The sequence below is a fragment of the Micropterus dolomieu genome, linkage group LG03 (assembly GCF_021292245.1).
Source record: "Micropterus dolomieu isolate WLL.071019.BEF.003 ecotype Adirondacks linkage group LG03, ASM2129224v1, whole genome shotgun sequence".
NCBI lineage: Eukaryota > Metazoa > Chordata > Actinopteri > Centrarchiformes > Centrarchidae > Micropterus > Micropterus dolomieu.
Genome location: NC_060152.1, coordinates 15,646,658 through 15,667,632, shown reverse-complemented (window position 1 = coordinate 15,667,632; position 20,975 = coordinate 15,646,658). Strand labels below are relative to the sequence as shown.

The window sequence follows — 20,975 nt, the reverse complement described above, 5'->3', positions numbered from 1 at the left end:
AAGAGAAACGTCACCTTTTGACGTCACCCTGTCTGTACCGGTCACGTGACTACCGCGGAAGTCAACAAACTAGGCAGCGAAAAGTAAAAACAACTAATGTTAAAAGCACTTTACTTTACTTCCCTGTTTTTTGGCTGTCGTTTAACGTCAGCTTCATGCGTTTTAAAAACGAGCACTTAAATGAACCTGTAACGTTATGCCTCTCAAAGGTCAGCTGTTGGACGTACTTTGAGCCGACGTTTAGCTAGCTTTAACATTAGTTAGGTTAGTAAAAACGCACATTCTCAAAATGTGGAATCTCTCAAGCGTTAACGTGATGCTTGTTATGGCCTATGGAAGTCTGGTGAGTCTGTTTCGCTTTGTTATAAGTCACAATACAATACATATACAGTATTTTACGACAGTCTGGGCTTAACTTTCGCAGCAGTTTCTCTATCAAAATGTATTATTTTAAAGAGTCAAATTGACTGGATAAATTCTCAGCATTAAACACAAAATACTGTCCTTACATACACTGTGCAAAACAGTAAATCATATGCCTCAGAGTTCAGTGCACATCACAAGACTCCCAGACAGGGAATGAACTTAGCACCTGCCAAATGCAATCTAAATGTTGGCTGTGGCAGGTAAAAAGTTTCAGGTCACCTGCCAGTAAGTTTAAACTAACAAGTGATTAAAATATCTAGCGTACTGTATGTTGTCTTGAATAAAAACACAACGTTTTTGGTGGATTCACAGACATAGTAAAAGGATGCAATTTTCAAGTTCTACTGGGGTGTTAAGTCAGACTTAAAACCTCATTAACTATGTTTTACAGTAGGCCCTAATACACTATGTTCAATATATGAAATATATTGAAATTATGAAATTATGGTTTTCAAAAGCATCCTTTATCTAGGCTACATCATTTGTAATTTGAACTTTTCTTCATGTTGTGTACTACCCCACCAACATTAATCTGAAAACATTTAAAAGTGATTTTGATGTTTTTCAATTGTTTTTCAATTGTTTTAAGTTTTCTCTCATGTCCATTAAACCTCCTAGAATAATACAACTAGAAACATGTACAAATCTAAGCAGTACTGTGTTAGTAACCTGATAATAATCTTTGCAGATTTCCAAATTTATAAAAAAAGTTAAGCCCTGTTTTTAAAAAGGAAACCCAGCATTCGGTGTAAAAATGTTTTACTTCAGAAAATGCAAAAGCAATTCAATATGATTTTTTTCTATTTAAGTTTATTAATTAATCTATTTACATATTTACTCATTTACTGTGTATTTTGCTTTATATTTTGATTGTGTTTATCACCCACATGCAACTTGTTCACTAATTCAAACTGAGCTATAGCTAACTCTTGACTCTCCTCTAGGTGTTTGTTTTGCTGTTCATCTTTGTCAAAAGACAAATTATGCGATTTGCTGTGAAGTCTCGTAGAGGACCACATGTTCCCCTTGGTCACAATGCTCCTAAGGTAACACTTGCACAACAAGTGCCAGAAGTGTGATGCGGTAAAATGCTTTGCTGGTTTTGCTGATTAAGATTGATAGATAGACAGACAAATACTTTATTGGATGGATCCATGCTTTCATGTTTACACCAATTTCTGACCTTACCATCTGAATGTGGCAGCTGAAATCAAGACTCATCAGACCGGGCAACGTTTTTCCAATCTTCTATTGTTTGATTTTGTTGAGCCTGTGGTTATTTGAGATGGTTATGTGTGAAAATCCCAGTAGATCAGCAGTTTCTGAAATACTCAGACCAGCCCGTCTGACACCAACAACCATGCCACATTTAAAGTCACTTCAATCTCCTTTCTTCCCCATTCTGATGCTCGGTTTGAACTTCAGCAAGCTGTCTTGACCATGTCTACGTGCCTAAATGCATTGAGTTGCTGCCATGTGATTGGCTGATTAGCTATTTGTGTTAACAAACAATTGAACAGGTGTACCTAATAAAGTGGCCGGTGAGTGTATATATTCATACAAATGATGTTATAGCTGGGTATTTCTTGTGTGTGTGTGTTGTAGGAACTGAGGCAAGAAATTGAAGCCAAACTGTGCCTGGTCCAGAAAATCCACTTTGAGCCTCGTCTGCTGTCCCCAGATGATGACCGGCTGCAACCCAGAGAACAGAGTGGTACACACACACACACACACACACACACACACACACACACACACACACACACACACACACACACACACACACACACCATTCCTGTAACTGTCTACATAGTAGTTTTTATATCAATGTACAGAAGAATCTGTTTGTTTGTATATGTGTGTGTCTAATGCAGGTTCCCATGACTACCTGTACAGGATGAGAGCACTGGATGCCATCAAAGACACTGGTAAGCTTTGCTGTCACTGATCTTAGTTTGTCATGAGAGACCCTATCCAGCTGTTACAATACCACCCGTACGTTCTGTCAACAGATCTCCCTTTCCGTGAGCTGGGTGGTTCATCCACTGCTGTGACGGGTAAAAGACTTCGGACCTGGCTTCTGCAGCTACGAAATTCCACCTGCATGTTCCAAGATAGCTTAAGCTCCCTCATCGACACGGTGCTGGATGGGTACAGTAAAGCCCGGCATGGGGCCGAGGTCAGTGTGTGTGTGTGTGTTTGTGTGCCAGAGATGTGTCATCTCTCCAAACATCATGACATTGTATTACACACTCACTTATAACAAATTCAGTTTTAAGAGGTGGACAAAATCATATTAGATAAATTCAAAAGGAAATTTTTTGAAAAAGAAAATCTCTTTTTTAACAGATCTAGCCTTGTAGTTTAGTACCATAAACAGCCAATTACATATTTAATGCACAATTTCACTTATGTGGGCTGTATTGTGGCCTACTGAAAATTTTTACACATTTATAAAATATGCTTTTACGATTAGCATGATTTTTATTTTTACCATATAGCCCATCCTGGTGTACACTGTATATATTGCGATTGCATTAGAGCTCACAAATGTACTGACGTCCTGTCTTTGGTTCCTGTTTTCGTCTGTAGGCTTTTGGTGAAGCAGAATTTTTGAAATACCAGGAAGCTTTAACTGAACTGGCCTCTGTGTGAGTAAACACAACCTTTTTCTCACGGCGCTCCCTTACAGCTTTCCTTTTATGCTAATCCCGTCACGGAATGTTAATTATGCACCAGGAACAATCTGTTTCTCCCTTTGTTGGTTGTAGGGTCAAGTCTCACAGCAGCGGCGGCAGCACTCCGAGCCAGTACCACCAGTCTGCGGCCAAAGACCTGACCAGCACCACGGAGCCTGCAAGCTCCTCCTCCTCCCCCACCCAAACCACCTACCTCACATCTACAATGCAGCAGCGCAGCAAACGGCCCAGACACTTCCTGGAGCTGAAGAACTTCAAAGACAACTACAACACTCTGGACAGTTCTTTCTGAAAGTATGTGACACTAGTCCAAAAACGAAAAGGTCAAGGACAAGGTAGTGCTGCCTGTGATTAAAGTGCCTTCAGGATGGCATGTTGCCAGATAGTTTAGAGTGAAGTGTTATAAGCACTGCCTTCATATACTAATTCATATTGCCTTGTTTACAGTAAAGTGCATATCAGACTGCTGGCTTATGCGTATATCCAGTATTAATGCATGTATGAGTGCTATAATTGGGTAGAAAAATGACTATAGTAAGTAGGGTTGATTTGACCAAAACAAAACCAGAGCTATGGGGCTATGCAATGGCTAAAGACAATCAGTATTTATTGCACAATGTAAAGGCCTATGCCACCTTGTTCAACTTAACCAACTATATTTAAACATGCCAATAGTCAACACTGTTTGAAGAGAAAATCAGTGTTAACGATGCCTCACTGAGAGAACAAAAGACATTGTTTATGTCACTTATGTTTACGTCTGTGTATATCTCTGCTGTTCATTTGCTGCAGTGAATTTGACAGCCTGTTTTGTTTAACATTAATTGTTTGTTTTCACAGAAGCCATACTTAATGATTTAATGTTTTGATGATTAAGTGCTCTTTTTGTTTAATCACTTCTTTCAGTGCAATGTCATTTAACAGTATTACAGTGCATTCATTTATGTGAGGTTTTGGATCAGGGGGAAGTCTCTTTCTTGACTTTTGTAGACTGGCCCCCAGATGTCTTAACTGTGTGTTTTATTTGGTGTTCAGGATTTCCAGGGAGGCATTGTCATGCCTGAATAATTTTATTTTCTGTGGTGTTTGTTGTACAAGTTGCCATCCAAATAAAACAGTAACAGTCAAACTATTCTGATGTTCTTACATTACAGTCTGTGGTAGTAGCACAATGTAGTGATTCTAAGTGTGTATAGAGTCCAGCAGAGGGCGCTCCCTTCATAGTAATCTTGAAAGTCCTTAAAGTAGGGCTAGATTCCAGTAAGAAGTCAAAAGAAGCATTGTTTTAATTTTCAGTAATTTATTCTGAAAACCACAAACACAGATAATAGATTAGAATGAACTTCATAAAAAAAATCTATCACACAATCTGTCGAGAGGTTCATTAATATAAATAAATAAAAAAGAAAAGTTGTTAGGCAGAAATTCATTAATTAATATTTACAAACCGAGGAGACTCATCATCCGACATTGTCATTTGTACTGCTTCCTCACAGTTTCATAATGTGCTATAGTGTTGTTTGGGGCTTAAAAAAACATTTATTTAAAAACAGCTCTTTTCATCACAGATCACCTTACATAGGCTACAGTAATTATTTAGTTTAAAGTATCATACCATTCACTCAGCAAGGTGAACAGAGTCATGGGTGAGTGACTAATGAGGGCAAGCACACAGGATCTAGATCATGAGGTTAATGATTTTTTTCATGAAACCTTTAGTTTAGTTACCTATGTTTGCTACATTACTGTTGTATATGGACTACACTGTCATAACTCACTTTGGCAAAAGCTCTACCTTCCTGCACTTTGCTCAACAGTTCTGTTTTGATAAAACAACGCCAATGTCATAAACTCAAAGGTTAAAAAATCTATCAGAACAGGGCAGTACAAGGAAACACATGCAAACAGAATGTAAAACTTCAAATGCACATCACCTGAATCAGTACGCTCAATGTATTTACATTAAAGCTGACATACACACACACACACTCATTCATAATCCACATGCTCAGACACAGCTAGCCTTAATGTGAGTGTGCCGCCAAAGGCAGCACAGTTTCCTTCAAGAGTGGGGTTAAAACACTTCAGTGGAAGTGCTGATGTAGTTAAGAAAGTCCAGGAAGCTCAGCCCTGACACCCTAAATATCCATGCCATCAGATGTGTTGCTGTTTGGCTTCTGTCTGCGTTGAAAAGGTTTGGCAGCGCAGTCGCTTCATGACTTGATCTCGATTACTTTGATGAAAGGGAGTGGTTTGTTAGATGAGGTGGACGGCTTGATTGGTTTACTGAGGGGACAAGACAAAGAGAAATTACTTTTTATATTTATATTGATCAGTATGCATCTTATGCAGCTTATTTGAGTGCTTGCGTTTACTGTTTTGGGACCTTTTTTTGAAAAGTGCAGGCTGAGATTTATAAAAGATGAGATCATTTGCTCTCGTGTTAATTAAGATCAATTTCACACAAATCGAAAGAAATGCCATAATTGTGACCCATGCATGAGCAGGAAAGGGCGCTTTAGGACTTGAATTTGTGTGCAATTTGCAAGGTTTGCAGCTGAAACTAGTTTGAAGGGAAAAATTAGTTACCTATAGACGATCTGGGGGTTGCGCTCTGATGAAAGGTAGGAATTTGACCTTTGTCCTCCCAGGAAGTAGTCCATCTGGTCATGCATCTCTCGGTTCTGCACGCAGAGGAGGTCAGGGGTCATTTCACATAATACCAATAACAAAAAATTATGACCACCAAACAGACTTCTTCTTTCATATCTTCTCTCTTTGCAGAGATCAGGCCTTTTCTTCTCTCCCTCATTTCCACTTAACCCTGGCCCTTCTATCTTTCTTCCACTGAAATGCCATAAAACAGATTTCATAGGAGAAGACAATAAGCAGTTCTCACCTCAGCCTCCAAGAAGGCCACTTTCTCCTCCAGCTCTCTGATCACGCGGTCCCTCTCCTGGATCACCATGCGGGAGTTCTGGAGCTATAGAGCGAGCAAACACACAGTCAAACAGTGAGTAAATCCTGCACAAATATGAACACGGAGACAATGTGTTTGCTCTATAGAGTCTCACACATGTGCGCCTCACCTGTTCAATCATGTGTCTGACTTTCCTTTGCTGGCTTTTCAGCATGTCATCCAGATGGTGGATCTTTTCTTTGAGAACAGCCACCTCCTTCTCCAACTGCTCAGCCCTAAAAATCACACACAGAGTTAGAAGACACTGCTCATGATTTGATCATCACTGATTTACTCTATTTGTGAGACGTTTGCTGACCTCTGCTCCCCTTTCTGGCCCTCCTGTCTGAGCTTGCTCAGTTCGCGGAGTTCCTCCTCGCGGTTGCGGATTGCCTCCCGCAGGGTGGCGCTCTCCTGCTCCATCCCTCCCAGCAACCTCTGGAGCTCTTCTATGCGCACGTCTTTCCTCATGCTTGCTTCTTCTGTGGTCTTCAACTTCTCCTCCTGGTCACTCAGGTGCTCCCTCAGCCTGCTGCCTTCAGCCTGGAAGAGACGGGAGAAAATGTGTTTGTTTGTTTAAAATGTGTCTGCAGTGCAACAGAAATGCAGTGAACATTATTTGTTATGATGAACGTAAAAATGAGCTGTATATATTTATTACCTGCAGCCTTTCTTTCTCCTCTTGGTGCTTCTTTTCTGCTTCCTGGAGCTGTGCATATAAGCGCTTGCTGACCTCCCTCAGCTTGTTTCTCTCTGCTTCTTCATCTGCTTCCTAATAGAGACAGAATGACATGATACATTAGCAGATAGATACTGTAATATCCTGAAGCAGAGCCCAGATCTTCCAACCCAAGTGGGCTGTTCACGCTTTGGGCTGTTCATACTTTGGCAACCTGACAGACCTTGAGCATACAGACTCCAATATAGACTTGGAGGGGGCCAGTACTTATGCAAACAAGTTTTTTGTACTGTATATCTGTAATTAATTTAGATCACTTTGTAGAGATCTATTTTCAGATTGACATTGAAAAGGTCAAAAAAGCCTGTAAAAAACTGTACACAGGAAATGCTTGAAAACAACAATATTATGATGGATGGATGGACAGATATGTACTTTTATGATGATGTAATGGAGAAGCCATTATAAAGAAAACAGGCGTGTCAGTGTGCGTCACTGAAGCAGTTGGATCATGATCATGTTTCCTCTCCTATTTTTGCAGCACGCCTGTGCATAAGCCATAGCGTGACTCACAGATAAATGCTACAATTAGTTCCAAAATAATTAAGCCAAACACAGTGGTGTCGGCTCTGCTTTATTCGTACAAAACATCACTGCAAACAGTAGTGGCTGCTAAAAATGTGTGGCTCAAAGACAGCAAACAAACAAAAAAAAGAGAGACATCTGGAATTCATGCGAACAATGGGGAGGGCCTGAATACAATAACACATGCAGGGAGAGGAACAGTACGTGCTGAAACAGCTCTTTCACACATTTTTCATGCACCCCAGGGTGCTATATGCATTTTCCCCCTCTGCTGTCATTTTAATGTTCTCTTTGTCTCGTATATCAAATCTCCATTTGTCTCAATGTTTAACTTAACACCTCCCTTCTCCCCGCGTGCTTCTAGGAGGTGCTCATTTTACAGCAATCACACAAAACACACTGGCACACATTGTCCAGAGGAAACCATATACAGTGGATTGTGGCGATGAAATGCACCTGAGATGTCATATGCATTGCTGTGAAATACTGAAAAGTCTAACACTTGTACTGCATTTATACACACACAATTGTGAATGGAGGTTGTGCACATGATAAACTGCTTACCTGTCCGTCAGATTTAGCTTCTCCCTTGTGTGCAGACGAGCTGCTCTTTTTGAAGGGAACACTGACTTTCCACCCGTTTGTGAGCGGCTGGAAACATACAAGGAGGAAGTCAGCAAGGAAAGAGAGAAATGTGGAGGACATGCCATTCAGCACACAGGATGTAAGGCTAACAATGGTGATGGCACAACAAAGCAGCATAAAACAGACCTACCTTGTTTTTGGCTGCCATTTGCTCCCGCAGTGTCTTCAGGCAATACCTCACCTGTGTGAAATACAGAAATACTGTGAGATATTATCATATATTTTTTATGATATTTCAACATGTGTGAGTTTCAGGGTCTACCAAATGAGAGAGTCTGGGAAGTCTGAGAGCGAGGAGGAATTTACATGATGCAAAATTGTTACACAATCCAGGAGACAGGGTTGAGGGACTGTAACATTAGTGTGTGTTTGTGCATTAGTGAGACAGTAAGAGCTCCAGAAGATGCTGTTCAGAGACTGACCTCCTGTATCTGTGAAACTTCGTCTGACAGCATCTTCAGGCTCTCCTGGTGTTTCTGCTGCTCTTGCTTGCGGGCCTCTAGATAAACCTGAAACAGGGAGAGACACCGACGTTAAAACACCGACGTGACCACGAAACAAACACGCACCATTTATTTCTTCAAAAATAACCAGCCAATGTGTCACACCCACCTTGATAACCTCCACCTGCTCCTCTGTAGATTTGACCGGTTCGGGGATTGGAGATGTCCTGTCACTGGCTGGCTGCACAAGTGCAAACGCTCGTCCAATTGGCTGGAGGTTAGAGAGCAGAGGAGTTAACAATGCGGCATGCAATGTGTTGCGTGAGCATGGGTGGACTGGTGTGTGATACATTTCCAAACACATCATACAGAAAATGTGAGGAGTGAAGTCACTGCGCTTTGCTAACACTGGAGGAGGAGTTGGAGCATGTTTCTGAACGACGCTGCAACACACAGTATCAGCCAGGAGTACAATAACAATAATTAATTAATTAACAATAATTATGAAACATCTGTCAGGAACGTCTGACACGAATGATGCAATCAAACTATTAATAGGCAAAACTGACTACATCAAGAATATACTTCTCATCTCAGTCTTGTCCTGAGCAAATTATTCCTGTGACTATGATTCTCTATAATCAGGAGGCAATAAAACTTTGGCCATAATCACCATGGAGACTTAATCAAACACGTCTGGTGCTTCTTTGGGAGTCAGACTTGGTCAAAAACATAAAGCACGGGGGTGGTGGGAGGACAGACAGAAAAAAGTGTGTGTGTGTGGGGTTATGCAAATCTGCTGCTCCTGTGGTCCTGTTTTTTTTCTCTGTTACTTTGGCCACTGGTTTTGATAGAACAATGGGTGTCTTGAGACCTTCTGAGTGGACTTGTGTGGAAACACGCTGATGAAAAGCTGATGGCCGCCATGGTATGTTTACAAGCAGTTTGTGCCCATACTGTTTGTGTGTAGGAATGTGAAGTGATACATTCATGAATGTGCGGCAGCTCTAAGCGAATTCCTCAGGATCACTGAGAAGACTAACTGTGTGAACTTTCAGATCCGAATATGACCACATGATAAACACCTTCCCCTCTAAAGGAAATAGTGCTAATGTTTTTTTTTATCTCATCAAAAGAAATTGCAACAAATCTTACAACAAATCTGACCCTAGTCAATTTAAATGTAATAGCATAACATCTTAAACCAGATTCTTTGCTCGTATGTATCCAAACCATGCACTTAAAACAGTGATGAATGTTATTCCACACAACTTTCCATCGCTACTCTCCTCTATCTCCTACAGTTATGATTTCCCAGGACTTGGTCTGTCCTCTGGTGTCCTGGTCCAGATTTTAGTAAGTGATCAGGCGCAGGAAGTTCTTACCTTGTTACTGTGCTGCTCTGTGCTCCCGGCTGCCTGGTTCTGGTTGTGCAGAGTGAGCCGCAGTCGCCTGCACCGCTCCTGAAAAAGGGAAACGAAGAAAGGAGACGATGAAAAGAATCCACAAAGAGGCTGTTATGTGATGGAGAGACTGACTGGGGACTATTTTGAGGAGGAAAAAAAAAAGAGGAGGAGAGACTGAGTCATACTCATACTCAAAATGAAACAGAGGAGGAGTGAGAGAAGAGGGGGCAGTAAACAGTAAGAGAGAGGGGGTACAAGCGTCAGAGAGAAAGCAAAAGTTCCTCACAGCTGCACAGAGACAGATTGTTTGATTTAAATTGTGTGCTATGGACGTCAGTGGGAAACTCTCCAGGCACTCACAGCCAATTGGAAGCAGTGACTGGATTTCTGGGAAAGTGGGCAGAAAATGTAATGTCAAGCAAGACGGAACATTTCCATGGCAACAAAACCTCACAGTGGCCATAAACTATCTGGCAGGCACGATACAAGAGGGAGGAGTATGTCAGAGACAAAAAAAAAGCAGATCCTGCACTTGTCGAACACTTTAAAAAGCAAAAACACACAAACCTTCCCAGTTCTTTTCTTTAAGTGACAGGAGAGAAGTCACTTTACCAGGAAAAGTCTTGACCGGGACGTGACTGGTTGTGTGTCTTCCAAGCACAGTGAACCCCCTTACAAGTGAGACCCAGTGTGTGTGTGCGCGAGTGTAAGTATGCGGAAGTGAGGGAGGAGGTCAGAGACATTAGATAACTCATTCCAGCCAGCACATCTTGTCCTGTTTATTTTCTCATGTGTATTCACTGTGTCCTCCTTGTGTCTAAACTCTGAGACAAGCGATAGGCGATGTCCTGAGGTTAAATGCTATAAACATAAAGAAATGCACACATGCACCCAATTACACACACAAAAAAAGCGCACAGACCCAAATCATCAGATTCACTGGGGACAAATCATATTGACCATGAAGCATGTTTGCGTGGGTGTGTTTGTGTGTGTATATATCATCATCTGTTTGTCTCGATTTAGCCTCTTGTTGTTATGTAATACTTTTATTTCTTTGTTTTGTTTTGGTACATAACCTGCAGCTCGAAAACGCCCGGCTACTTGCATGTCCTGTTTAGACTGCAAAAGAAAGCTGAAAACAATCTCACCTCCAGGTCCATTTAGTAGCGGTTATTGAGCTTTTGATCACATCACACGATCTTAGTCAGCAGATGAAGTTTGCCCACTTGGCGTGGAATAAGGTGTTCAAAATTTCAGCATCTACAATTACGTGATGTAATCGAAAGCTCCAGAACAGCAACTAAATGGACCTCAAAGTGAAAACTGCAACTATTTTAATTTTCAATTTATCATTTAGTATTTTTTCAAGCAAAAATGCCAGCAAACATTTCTAGGTTCCAGTTGTAAGGATCTGATTTTGTTTTATGTGATAATAAATTGAATATTTTTAGGTTTTTTACTGTTGGCTGGACAAAAGAAGACAGTTGATGATATCAATTTTGGCTTTTAGGAAACAATTGGATTTAAACTCAATTGTTTTTGATGATGTTTACAATAAGAGAGCCCATCAATCTGAATAAGGGCACTCCTACTGTATCTCCCACTCTGTATAGAAACCATGTCTGATATGCATATCCTTGATGTTAGCCAGACAGAGGAAATGACCTTATTTTGCTGTGTAGTGCGGTGATAAAGAGAGGTGAGAGGTTATAAAAGAAAAAGATCAATAGACCACAGAAGACCTATGTGATTATCAGGAAGTACAGTAATGGAGAAAAAAGCAGAGGGACAGAAAAACGCAAGAAAAATCAGAAAAAAGGAGAGTAAACTGACAACAAGAACAATAAAAAAAGTCAGAGGAAATAGCCTAATAGACAGTGGTGGTGTCTACCTATGACAAAAAAATCCTTTCTTCAGCATGCTTTTCTCTCAGATTACAGACACCTGAAAGCTCTATTAAGACTCAGTGATTAGGGAGAGGAAAAGAGAGGAGGGGGAGAGAAAGGGGGAACAGTGAGAGGTAGGAATCCATTATTATACAACTTATCTGGCCCTTCATAGCCGACTAAACAAATACTCTGCTAATCTTCGCTCTGCCATCGACTACTTACACGCCAGTCCTTCTGCCTACTCTTTTATATCCACACACACACACACACACACACACACACACACACACACACAAAAATGCAATCTCTACCACCTTCAAAGACAACCTGTAATTCTAGACTTCCTGGGAACACAGACAAAGGGACCAGTTAGATGTGCTCGTGGACTGTGACGTATGCATGCACGTGTACACGCAGGAAAACACACACAGTAGCCCAAAGTACACAGTACCTTTATACAAGGGCAGAAACCTGAAACTAAAACACACACACACACACACACACACACACACACACAGCATCCACACTGCTGGATGCACCAACAATTGGCACAAAAGATCACGGGGTATGACCAGGCTGAAAGGCTTAAAAGGGTATGAAGATGCTTTTGTTTTAGACTTTGGCGTCAGGAGGCCCGTAAATCATCTGAGTTGAGTTAGCTCAACAACCTGGGAATGTTGCTGATGAACAGACAGAGCTGCTGAATTTGGGCCTAAAGAACAAGAGGTCCTTTAGAGCTTTCTGCCACTTTAAAAAAGCACCTGATGTAAGGCAAGGCAAGGCAAGTTTATTTGTATAGCACATTTCAACAACAAGGCAATTCAAAATGCTTTACATTAAACATAAAAGCAACACAGGGAAACTGAAATAGAAACACATTAAATTATAATTTTGAAAAGGGTGAATAGAAAATAAAAACAGGATTTAAAAAACAACAACAACAACAACAAAAAACAGGGTAAAACAGGACAGTAAAAGTTTCAGTGCAGTGTACAATCAGGGTTAAAAGAGTTAAATAGAAAATAAAAACAGGCTGAGGGGTTGAGCAAATAATTGAGTTACAATTAACTCTCTTTGAAAAGAGAACAAACAGAGAAGTATCTACTTTCTCTAGCTAGTCTGTACTTTGGGTCCACTGCTCGGACACTACAGAGAAACCAGGACATGTCTGTCCGCATGCCACTTTGATCCAGTTATACTCACGCGACCCACTTGCACGTTTACAGGTGGGCTGCGGGTCCTGCAAATCACTCTGGCGCGAGATTTAAGACTACTTCCTTCACTCTGTTCAATCTTACTCTCTTTATCTTTTCACTCAATCACCTACTCATTTCTCACTGTCTAAATGGTGTTCACTGAAAATCTAAAAACAAAGAAAAAGAAAACAGGACGTTACAGTGCAGTGAAAGTCACTAATCTACGGCTTTAAATTTGATTTAATTAAAGGCATAGGTAAAAAGAAAGGTCTTCAGTCTTAATTTAAAAGAACTGACAGTTTCAGTAGAATTGTTCAGATTTCTGAGCTCAGGCAGCTGCAGGTATCATGGCCACAAACAGTAAAACATCCTTGTGTGCCTCCAGGTGTAGTACCTGCATTCCACACAAAAAATCCTCAAGCGTGAGTTCGTGTGAGTGTGTGTGTGTGTGTGTGTGTGTGTGTGTGCATGCGCGCGCGCACTCATCCATTAAATCATTCTACCCCTCTCACAGCTACTTTCTCATACCTACTGAGCACACACTGTACCTGCTCCAGCTTATAGAGCTCGGGCTCTAGGCAACAGGTGTGCGACTGGGGACAGAGCTAGTGCTGCAGGTACAATTTTAAATACTAAAATACAATACAAGAGTTTTGACACCTTACCTAAAAGAATTTATGTATATATATAAACTTTTTTTTATAAGCATTACTTGCCAAACACGTCAGTACATCAATGTTTTACAGCTGAACTTTGCAAAGTTATGACTAAGATCAGGAAATATTTGATCAAAGAAGAAGTTAACAAGATTAAGAATCTAAGCATTCAATGCCAACGTTCGTAATGAGGTTCAATATCCCACCTAAGCAGGTACTAGTGAGTTTTATTACTAGTGAGCCTCATGGATTAGTCCATTAATTCATTGGTCAATCATAGGTAATAAATTACCTTTGGGTTTTGAACTGACTGTGACTTAGAAGTCTGGGAAATTTTTCCACTTTTTAAAATACTAAATGATAACTTGGTTAATTAAGGAAATAATTAGCAGATTAATCAGTAATGAAAATTATTTATTTGTTGCAGCCCCAGTATATTCTATATTCATATGTGTACACATACCTGGCAATAAAGCTGATTCTGATTCTGATGTAAGTTAAGCATGTCCTGTTTTAGGATTAAACAACCCTTTAGTTTTGAGTTGTATTTCCCAGGGTAATGAGGGGAATGGGGCCCTTTAATCAATCAGCATTCTGTGCAAACTAAAGAAGCTGAGGTGTGCAGTGAACTGCTGGATGGTTTGAGTGTGTATTGCCATCATGTGAGAACCTGAACATCTGACGGAAAAGAACTAGTCCAGGATCTGAGTCATGAAGTGAGAGGTGCCAATATAGGACAGCGATAGAATTTCAACAATCACCCCACAATCAATAATAATCTCTTTGGTTTTTTTCCTACTCTGTGTGGCGTGCGAACCAGGTGTGCTCTAGCATAATCCAGTCGCTCCTCTACATAGATGCATTTATCTGTCATGTTTGGCTCATTCCCAGCCAGTAACGTCAGACTCTCCTGACTTGAGGTGGTGACTGAGGATGAGGGAAGACAGGAAGAATGTGTTATGTCACACAACGTATGGAAACGAAATGTCTGGAGGAATAATTGTGACGGATTTTAAAAAGTGCCCCCACGTAAAACAAAAAACAATCTTTTCAATATATAATAGGTTTTTAGGGAGGAGACATTGTGCCACACGTTTCAAATAAGTTTTAATTAATAGCTGAAAATTTTTAATTTTGGTAACTATTCAACAACTTTATAGGACATTTTGTTCCAAAGTCAGGTGTCATCCTGTGTTTTAAATTGCATCATCATAGTTCCAGGAAACACACGTATCAGCAAAACCACCAGTGAAGGCCTTTCTCTGCTACATCAGGCACATTCCCTCTTCTCGTGTACAATACAAAATGACATGCTTACTGATTAAACAGTAACACTGATGCTTTATTTAGTCCAACTTGACTAACCACATCAGATATGTAAATATTGTAGGTGGGTGGCTATTTGACTATTGCATTTGACATTGATAAGGATGAATTTGTTTTCTGTATGAAGCTGATGCAAATGCCGCATGTTAAAACGTAATGTATGATACATTAAACAGAAGCTGAACAAATATGGAGTTTCACAAATTGCTTCATGACACATTCCTCAACACAAATAATGAGTTTATTATGTGTGTGAGTGGAGCTGCCCTTTGTACACTTTGACCTTTCAGGCAGTTGTACAGTTACACAAGTAACTGATATTTAAGTCTAGACTTTAGACAAATTCTGGTCTTGTCTTGATTTTATTTTACAAGTGCTTGCTCATGGTGGGAATTGTTTGGTCTCTGTAAATAATATTACACAGAGTAAGGTCGACCCTGCTCTACATGAAATGTGCAATGAGAGAATGAGTTGGCGCTATATAAATAAAACTAAATTGAATTGAATAATCATGGTTGAGATTATAGTGCCTTTCTTTAGAGAAAGAGCCTCATCTGATTTCAGTGGGCTGCTGGCAGGTATTGGACTCTCCTGATAAGGTGAAAGTGTCATGTTGCTCTGCAACCTCATAAACCTCAGTGTAGGTTAACAGTTTGCTTTTTCAGGTGAGGTAAATGATTAAACCTTTGTTGCCACAGATATATGCTAAAACCTTTCTACTGTACGTGACATGAGCTGCTGATCACTCATTTACAAATAACCAGTAAAGTGTGCGCTGCAAATACAAGAAAGTGTGATGTTTAATCCTGTTTAACAAAACTTCACATGCACAGGTGGCGCACAAGCAAAGCTTTTACAGCTTTGTTTCCTTAGCTGCCTTCACTGTCTGTCACAACTGCAACTGTAAGCCCTTAAATGATGTGGGCAGAAGGCACCTATGACAGGCACAGATGTTATCTGGACTAATGCTGAGCTGCTGCCTTTATGTGTGTTGGGACTTGGGGTGTGGGTAGGGGCTAATACTTTAATTACTGCAAGGCCATAGACACCACCACTTAGAGCAGATGAAGCCTGAAGATCTGTGGCAGATCCACAAAATTTCACACAGCCTCCAAACCAGCATCACACAAGTGAGTAGAGTCATGTAAACAAACAATAAAGAGAGAGAAACTGAAACTTAGCTTACTTTAACATAAAAAATTATGACAGATCCAAACATGAGGATTGGGAAAAATTAACCTTTCGTTTTCAGGTCGATTCATCAATTGCATCTTTCACCATTATGTATTCATACAGAAAATAAACACACAGAAATACACGCCTATTTATCCATAAGTAGCCTAGATCAAGAAAAAGACAAATAGCCTGCCAATGATATCGAGTAACTTACCCCATATTCTTGATTTCTGATGTCCTCAAATGTGCACAGACTTCTCGTCACCCCGTTCATCTTTAACAAAGATATAATAAATACCCCCCACACAAACAAATAAATAAATATAAGCGAAATCTAGGCTATATAAAGCTCAGCTGGAAGAACTTTCCGGTGCCTCTCCACAGTAGCTGCTGCTGTTATCAGTGTTCAGCCTGGTATATTCATGTGTCTATTCCCTCCCCTCTCTCTCTCTCTACCTCTCAGCACATTGTAAGAACATTTCTCCTCACGTCACTGTGGGAGAGAGCGACAAAAACCAACCCGCCCACAAACCGACCGAAAGAGCCAAATAGGGAACTGTGGAAAGAGGGAATAGCGGTGAAGGGAGGGTCAGGAGGTACTTGCTGCATCCGGCACAACAATTTCTGCAACAATAACCTCCAGAAACTTTACACCATGGTTATACCATGATAGTGGTATTATTAGGCTGGGCTGTAAAATGCTCAGGGAGATGTTTTTTTAGTGTAAAACACTGAAGTTAACCACCACTTGGTGATTGTGGATTGTCAACTCCAGCTAAATGTTGCGCACTACAGTGCACTGCTCAGTTTACCAATAAATTATTAATTCAAAAGGTTAAATCCCTGACTGAACCTGTTTAAGATGTGTCTCCTATCAGCTTACACAGCAGTGGAAAGCAAGATATTAAATTCAGTGATTTAAGGCATCTTATAAGACAATATATTTTTAATTCCTCTTTTTTTCAACAGAATTGAATAAAAATTACAAATAATTAAAAAAACATATTTTTTGCACATTATTGACAAACCCCAAATAGTTTGCTCACCAGTATCACCAGTGGTTTTCTAAAGAGCCATACAGGCACTGGCTTTATGGGAACATAATTTATTTTATTATATTTAAATAAATGAGTGACTTTGACATTGCTTGAGATAAATCATCTAGCACACTGAACACCATGCTTCTGCATTTTGTTACTGCTGTGTCAGAAACATGGATGTTTTGTCTATTTATTTCAAGTTCTTATACAGCATTAATGTTACACATTCTGGACAACATATTTCCAGAGTTGACTGAGGTCACGCAACAGGGACAAGATGACAAAGTAACACAACTAGTTTCTCTTCTGGCATTAAACTGATTCCAGCAGCAGCTGACCGAGGCTGACACAGATCTCAAATTGGATAAAGACTTTAATGGAATTAATGGCTGTTGAGGAGCAAACAACAGCTCGCGGTGGCACACAAGGGATGACACTAAGTGAATTTGAACCAGGGGCAGAAACAAGTACACACAAGCGCACACAGAAACAATACGCATATGGAAACAAAATGTGGCTAAGTGTCACATTTTTCTCAAAAGTGCATTTTTTAATCAGTAAATATTTCAAGTTAATGTAATGTAATGTTAATGTTATGTCAGCGGGTGTTGTTTCTTCAATAGTTGATTTATCATTGGGAACAAGGCTGTCCCACATGCACACGTCTTCAAAACCAGAACACTGACAAACACACCTAAACCTCACTACAGTATGTCATCATGTGTCCCCGGCGCTGAGCCACAATGTAAGCCATAACTATGAGTTTACATCACACAGTTGACCACACTCAGACAGACTGATCCAGAGATCAGACAGCAGACAGTTACAGTGTGAGAGGTCTGTATGTTTACATACATCCATGTCTGAGAGTGAGACCACGTCGTGAGATCAGAATCTTGCTATTTGTTCACACTCCGTCTCTTCTGATGAGACTTCATGGTATTTGGTGGAGCACAACTTGACTTATAATATCTAAAAAAAAAAATTTTTTTGTACTTAGCACAAATGAGCCATCTATTATCTATCAGTCTGTTGGGTTAGTAAAGTGTTTTAGGCGCAAGGTAAACTGTAGTTTTCACAAACAGAAGAATCTGAAAGTGTGTATTGGAAATACATTCATGTGTTTGAATGGCAGCAAGAAGAGGTTCCACCAGACAAAAAACTGTTTCACCACCACCTCAATGAGCAGATGTGATCATTTAAACAGTGGCTTGTTTTTATCATATGTAAAATGTTTTTTTTTTGTGTGTGTTGTTTTAGACATCGTTCTCACCAGAAAGAGATAAAATTAAAATTACGCAGATTGTTGAATGTGTGCAACCTTTTGGTAGAGGATCATAATATAAAAATTGTGTGGTCAGTGGAGGGAAAAAAGTATTCAAAAGTGCCCAAACAAAACAACAAAGTAACACTAAATGAAATATTATTTTAAATAATGTACAGTATTGTTTGGTCATTGCCATTAAAAGTTATATATCCAATCAGATGACCAGAACAACAGTGCTAAAACCAACCAATAAACAGGAAGATACCAAAAACACCTATGGTAATAAGTGGTCAAGGGTTAAAAGTGCACTTCAGTGACACATAGTCATTGTGTTGTGATAAGATGATGTTGCTTTCTCGAAAACAATGATGACACTATGACTGTAGTCATATACTCTGGTTTAGCAAAGTGAACCTCATAGGGAAAGGTCATCAGGATTGCCTAGCAAGCTTCCTGGAATGAACTTTGTAATTTGGTGTTAATTATAGCCTACAGAAAATGAAGAATGTTCTGTTCAGTATTTGTAATTATAGTTTAGTTAGTTGAGTTTACAAGGAGGAGCTGATGATTTCTAGAGGAATTTTCGCAATTTAACTAGCTAGCTAGCTAATTAAATTAGATAAAATCTAAATGTTCTAACAGTTTGGAGACTTTCTTTGTGTTGTCATGACCTCAGTATTTCTTAAATGCTGACCACAGCCCTGACTATTATGTGCTGTTGAACACAAGTATAGACATTTACAGCACTGATGTTCTAAAATGATTGCATTCTTCTCCCTCTCCTAATCTTTTTATTTGTTTAATACAGAACAATTAAAACATGTTTGTCATTGTGTCTGAGGAACTGCATCCAAGCCTCCCACATCTGGAACACCTTGAGGCAGATGGGAATGTTCTTTACAGTAGGGCTGCGTTCTTTCTGAGCAACCATATGCAATAGCAAACATGTCATGATTTCAAAACACAACAAGCACAGCTCTTGGCAATTCTGCACTTATGTGAAAAGTTGGGCCTGGAAAACTGGAATTATATGGAAACCCAATCCCACCCATGGAAAGTATGTTCAAACGTAATTTATAGTCTAGCAAAACAGGTCCTGTACACAACACACTGGCACTGTACAGGTTTGGTCACACTGGGTGGGAGGTGTAGTATCTTGGACGCTGCATCTGGTTCTACAGCAAATATTGAAGGTGTGACTTCATGCCAACACATTAGTTCCAAGTACAGAATATAAAGGTCAATTCCCAGCAACCAGGAGAGGAAATGGGCTTTTTCAGGTCTCTTGTAGATCAATCACACAAAAGCACCATGGGAGGTACAGTACAGTAAGTTGAAAACAGCAAGAGAGCTGTACACCTCTGAGGCCCAGCAGCCACTGTGGTCTCTGAAAATAGTCAAACACAGTCCTGTTACGTGTGTCAATGTGCCAAATAGGATGTAAACACATAAATAACCCAAGGAGTTGACGAAGTCTCCCTCCAGGGTGGTGCCTTTCATCTCTTTTTCAAATGTAGATGTCCGAAGTCATAAAAATGTTTTGGCACAAAGCAAAAAGGCGTCGATGTTTTCCCATCACCGTAAAGAGATTTTCCTGAGATTTTGAGGTGAGCTGGATTAACGGTGATAAGTGGGTTTATCTCCTGATGTCGGATTTTTTTTTATAAATATCTTGTAGTTCTGTAGAAGTTTCCAGTTTTTAACCTGCTTTCACACGGATCTCAGTTAATCCAGTACATTCCTAACATGCCTCACCCTGTGGTGCTCCTGCCACAGGTCCAACTTCAGGAGACAGGCCTCTTGTAGTAGCCTGCATCTCACCTCATCTTGATTAGGCAATTTAAACTTCAACAAACAGACATTACTAATAAGTCTATAAATCTAGTGAAGGGTGTTGCAGGTAGGCTGTTTAGTATTTCGCCAACATCTCTAGGGTCAGTCAAGAAGGGTTTATGACTGAAGTGGAGGCCCAAACGTATCATCCAGGTGTTTTTGAAAATTGTAGATGTGTAAATCTGTGAACTCAGGCCTCTTCTATTAAGACGTCAGCTCAGTTGATTTCTGCCATGCACATTTCATATCACAGTTACAATCAAAATCCAGATTTCATTCTGGAAACCATTACATTCGATAACATTCAGAAAAACAGCACTACAGTCTGGGTTTTCAGAAGTAGGATAGGTTTTCCAGATTTTAGGTTTATCCACATTTGTGTGAACACAATAATCACGTGAATGTATGAATGTGTCCACACACACAGGAACACAGGTCTCTTGTCTCAATACATCAGCCATAATGACTTCATCCCAGAACGATGCCTATGCCCACAGTTGTAATGAACAAAAAACAATTCTGCAACAAGAGATAAGAGGGCAAAACAACAACACTGGCACTCAGCCGTGGCCTCTACAGGATCAGTGAATGACATGTGAACACCTGCTGCTTCTCTGTTGGAACAGCTAATACAAACATGACAGTATAGGTCAAATCAGTCTTGTGTCTTTGATGGGTAATGCAGCACGCCTCCGTAGGTGGTATTGAATAACTCATTCAACAACACACTTCTGTGTAACTCGGGCA

At 40.1% G+C, this 20,975-nt stretch overlaps 2 protein-coding genes across 2 annotated transcripts; one reads left to right on the top strand and one right to left on the bottom strand.

Annotated features, from left to right (window-relative positions):
* The first annotated feature begins 27 nt into the window (after positions 1-27).
* Positions 28-4,254, top strand: lg03h1orf43 (linkage group 03 C1orf43 homolog). Its single transcript, XM_046043852.1, has 7 exons — positions 28-343; positions 1,371-1,472; positions 2,032-2,140; positions 2,301-2,354; positions 2,439-2,605; positions 3,019-3,077; positions 3,198-4,254. Exons 1-7 carry the CDS (start codon positions 290-292, stop codon positions 3,415-3,417), a joined length of 765 nt encoding a protein of 254 aa, XP_045899808.1. The 5' UTR covers positions 28-289; the 3' UTR covers positions 3,418-4,254.
* On the bottom strand, positions 4,180-16,503 carry tuft1a (tuftelin 1a). The gene is made up of 12 exons (XM_046043851.1): positions 16,303-16,503; positions 9,822-9,899; positions 8,606-8,707; positions 8,416-8,502; positions 8,124-8,174; positions 7,913-7,999; positions 6,746-6,856; positions 6,404-6,627; positions 6,215-6,320; positions 6,025-6,108; positions 5,715-5,809; positions 4,180-5,411 (listed from the first exon to the last, which is right to left on the bottom strand). Exons 1-12 carry the CDS (start codon positions 16,360-16,362, stop codon positions 5,339-5,341), a joined length of 1,158 nt encoding a protein of 385 aa, XP_045899807.1. The 5' UTR covers positions 16,363-16,503; the 3' UTR covers positions 4,180-5,338.
* Between the last annotated feature and the right edge of the window lie 4,472 nt (positions 16,504-20,975).

Excerpts from the sequence above, each read along its gene's own strand:
- lg03h1orf43 (XM_046043852.1), top strand. The coding sequence starts at position 290 with ATGTGGAATCTCTCAAGCGTTAACGTGATGCTTGTTATGGCCTATGGA. Across the intron at positions 344-1,370 it reads TTATGGCCTATGGAAGTCTG|GTGTTTGTTTTGCTGTTCAT; the intron begins GTGAGTCTGTTT and ends ACTCTCCTCTAG. Across the intron at positions 2,355-2,438 it reads GGATGCCATCAAAGACACTG|ATCTCCCTTTCCGTGAGCTG; the intron begins GTAAGCTTTGCT and ends TTCTGTCAACAG.
- tuft1a (XM_046043851.1), bottom strand. The coding sequence starts at position 16,362 with ATGAACGGGGTGACGAGAAGTCTGTGCACATTTGAGGACATCAGAAAT. Across the intron at positions 8,175-8,415 it reads AAGTTTCACAGATACAGGAG|GTGAGGTATTGCCTGAAGAC; the intron begins GTCAGTCTCTGA and ends TATTTCACACAG. Across the intron at positions 6,321-6,403 it reads GGCCAGAAAGGGGAGCAGAG|GGCTGAGCAGTTGGAGAAGG; the intron begins GTCAGCAAACGT and ends TGTGATTTTTAG.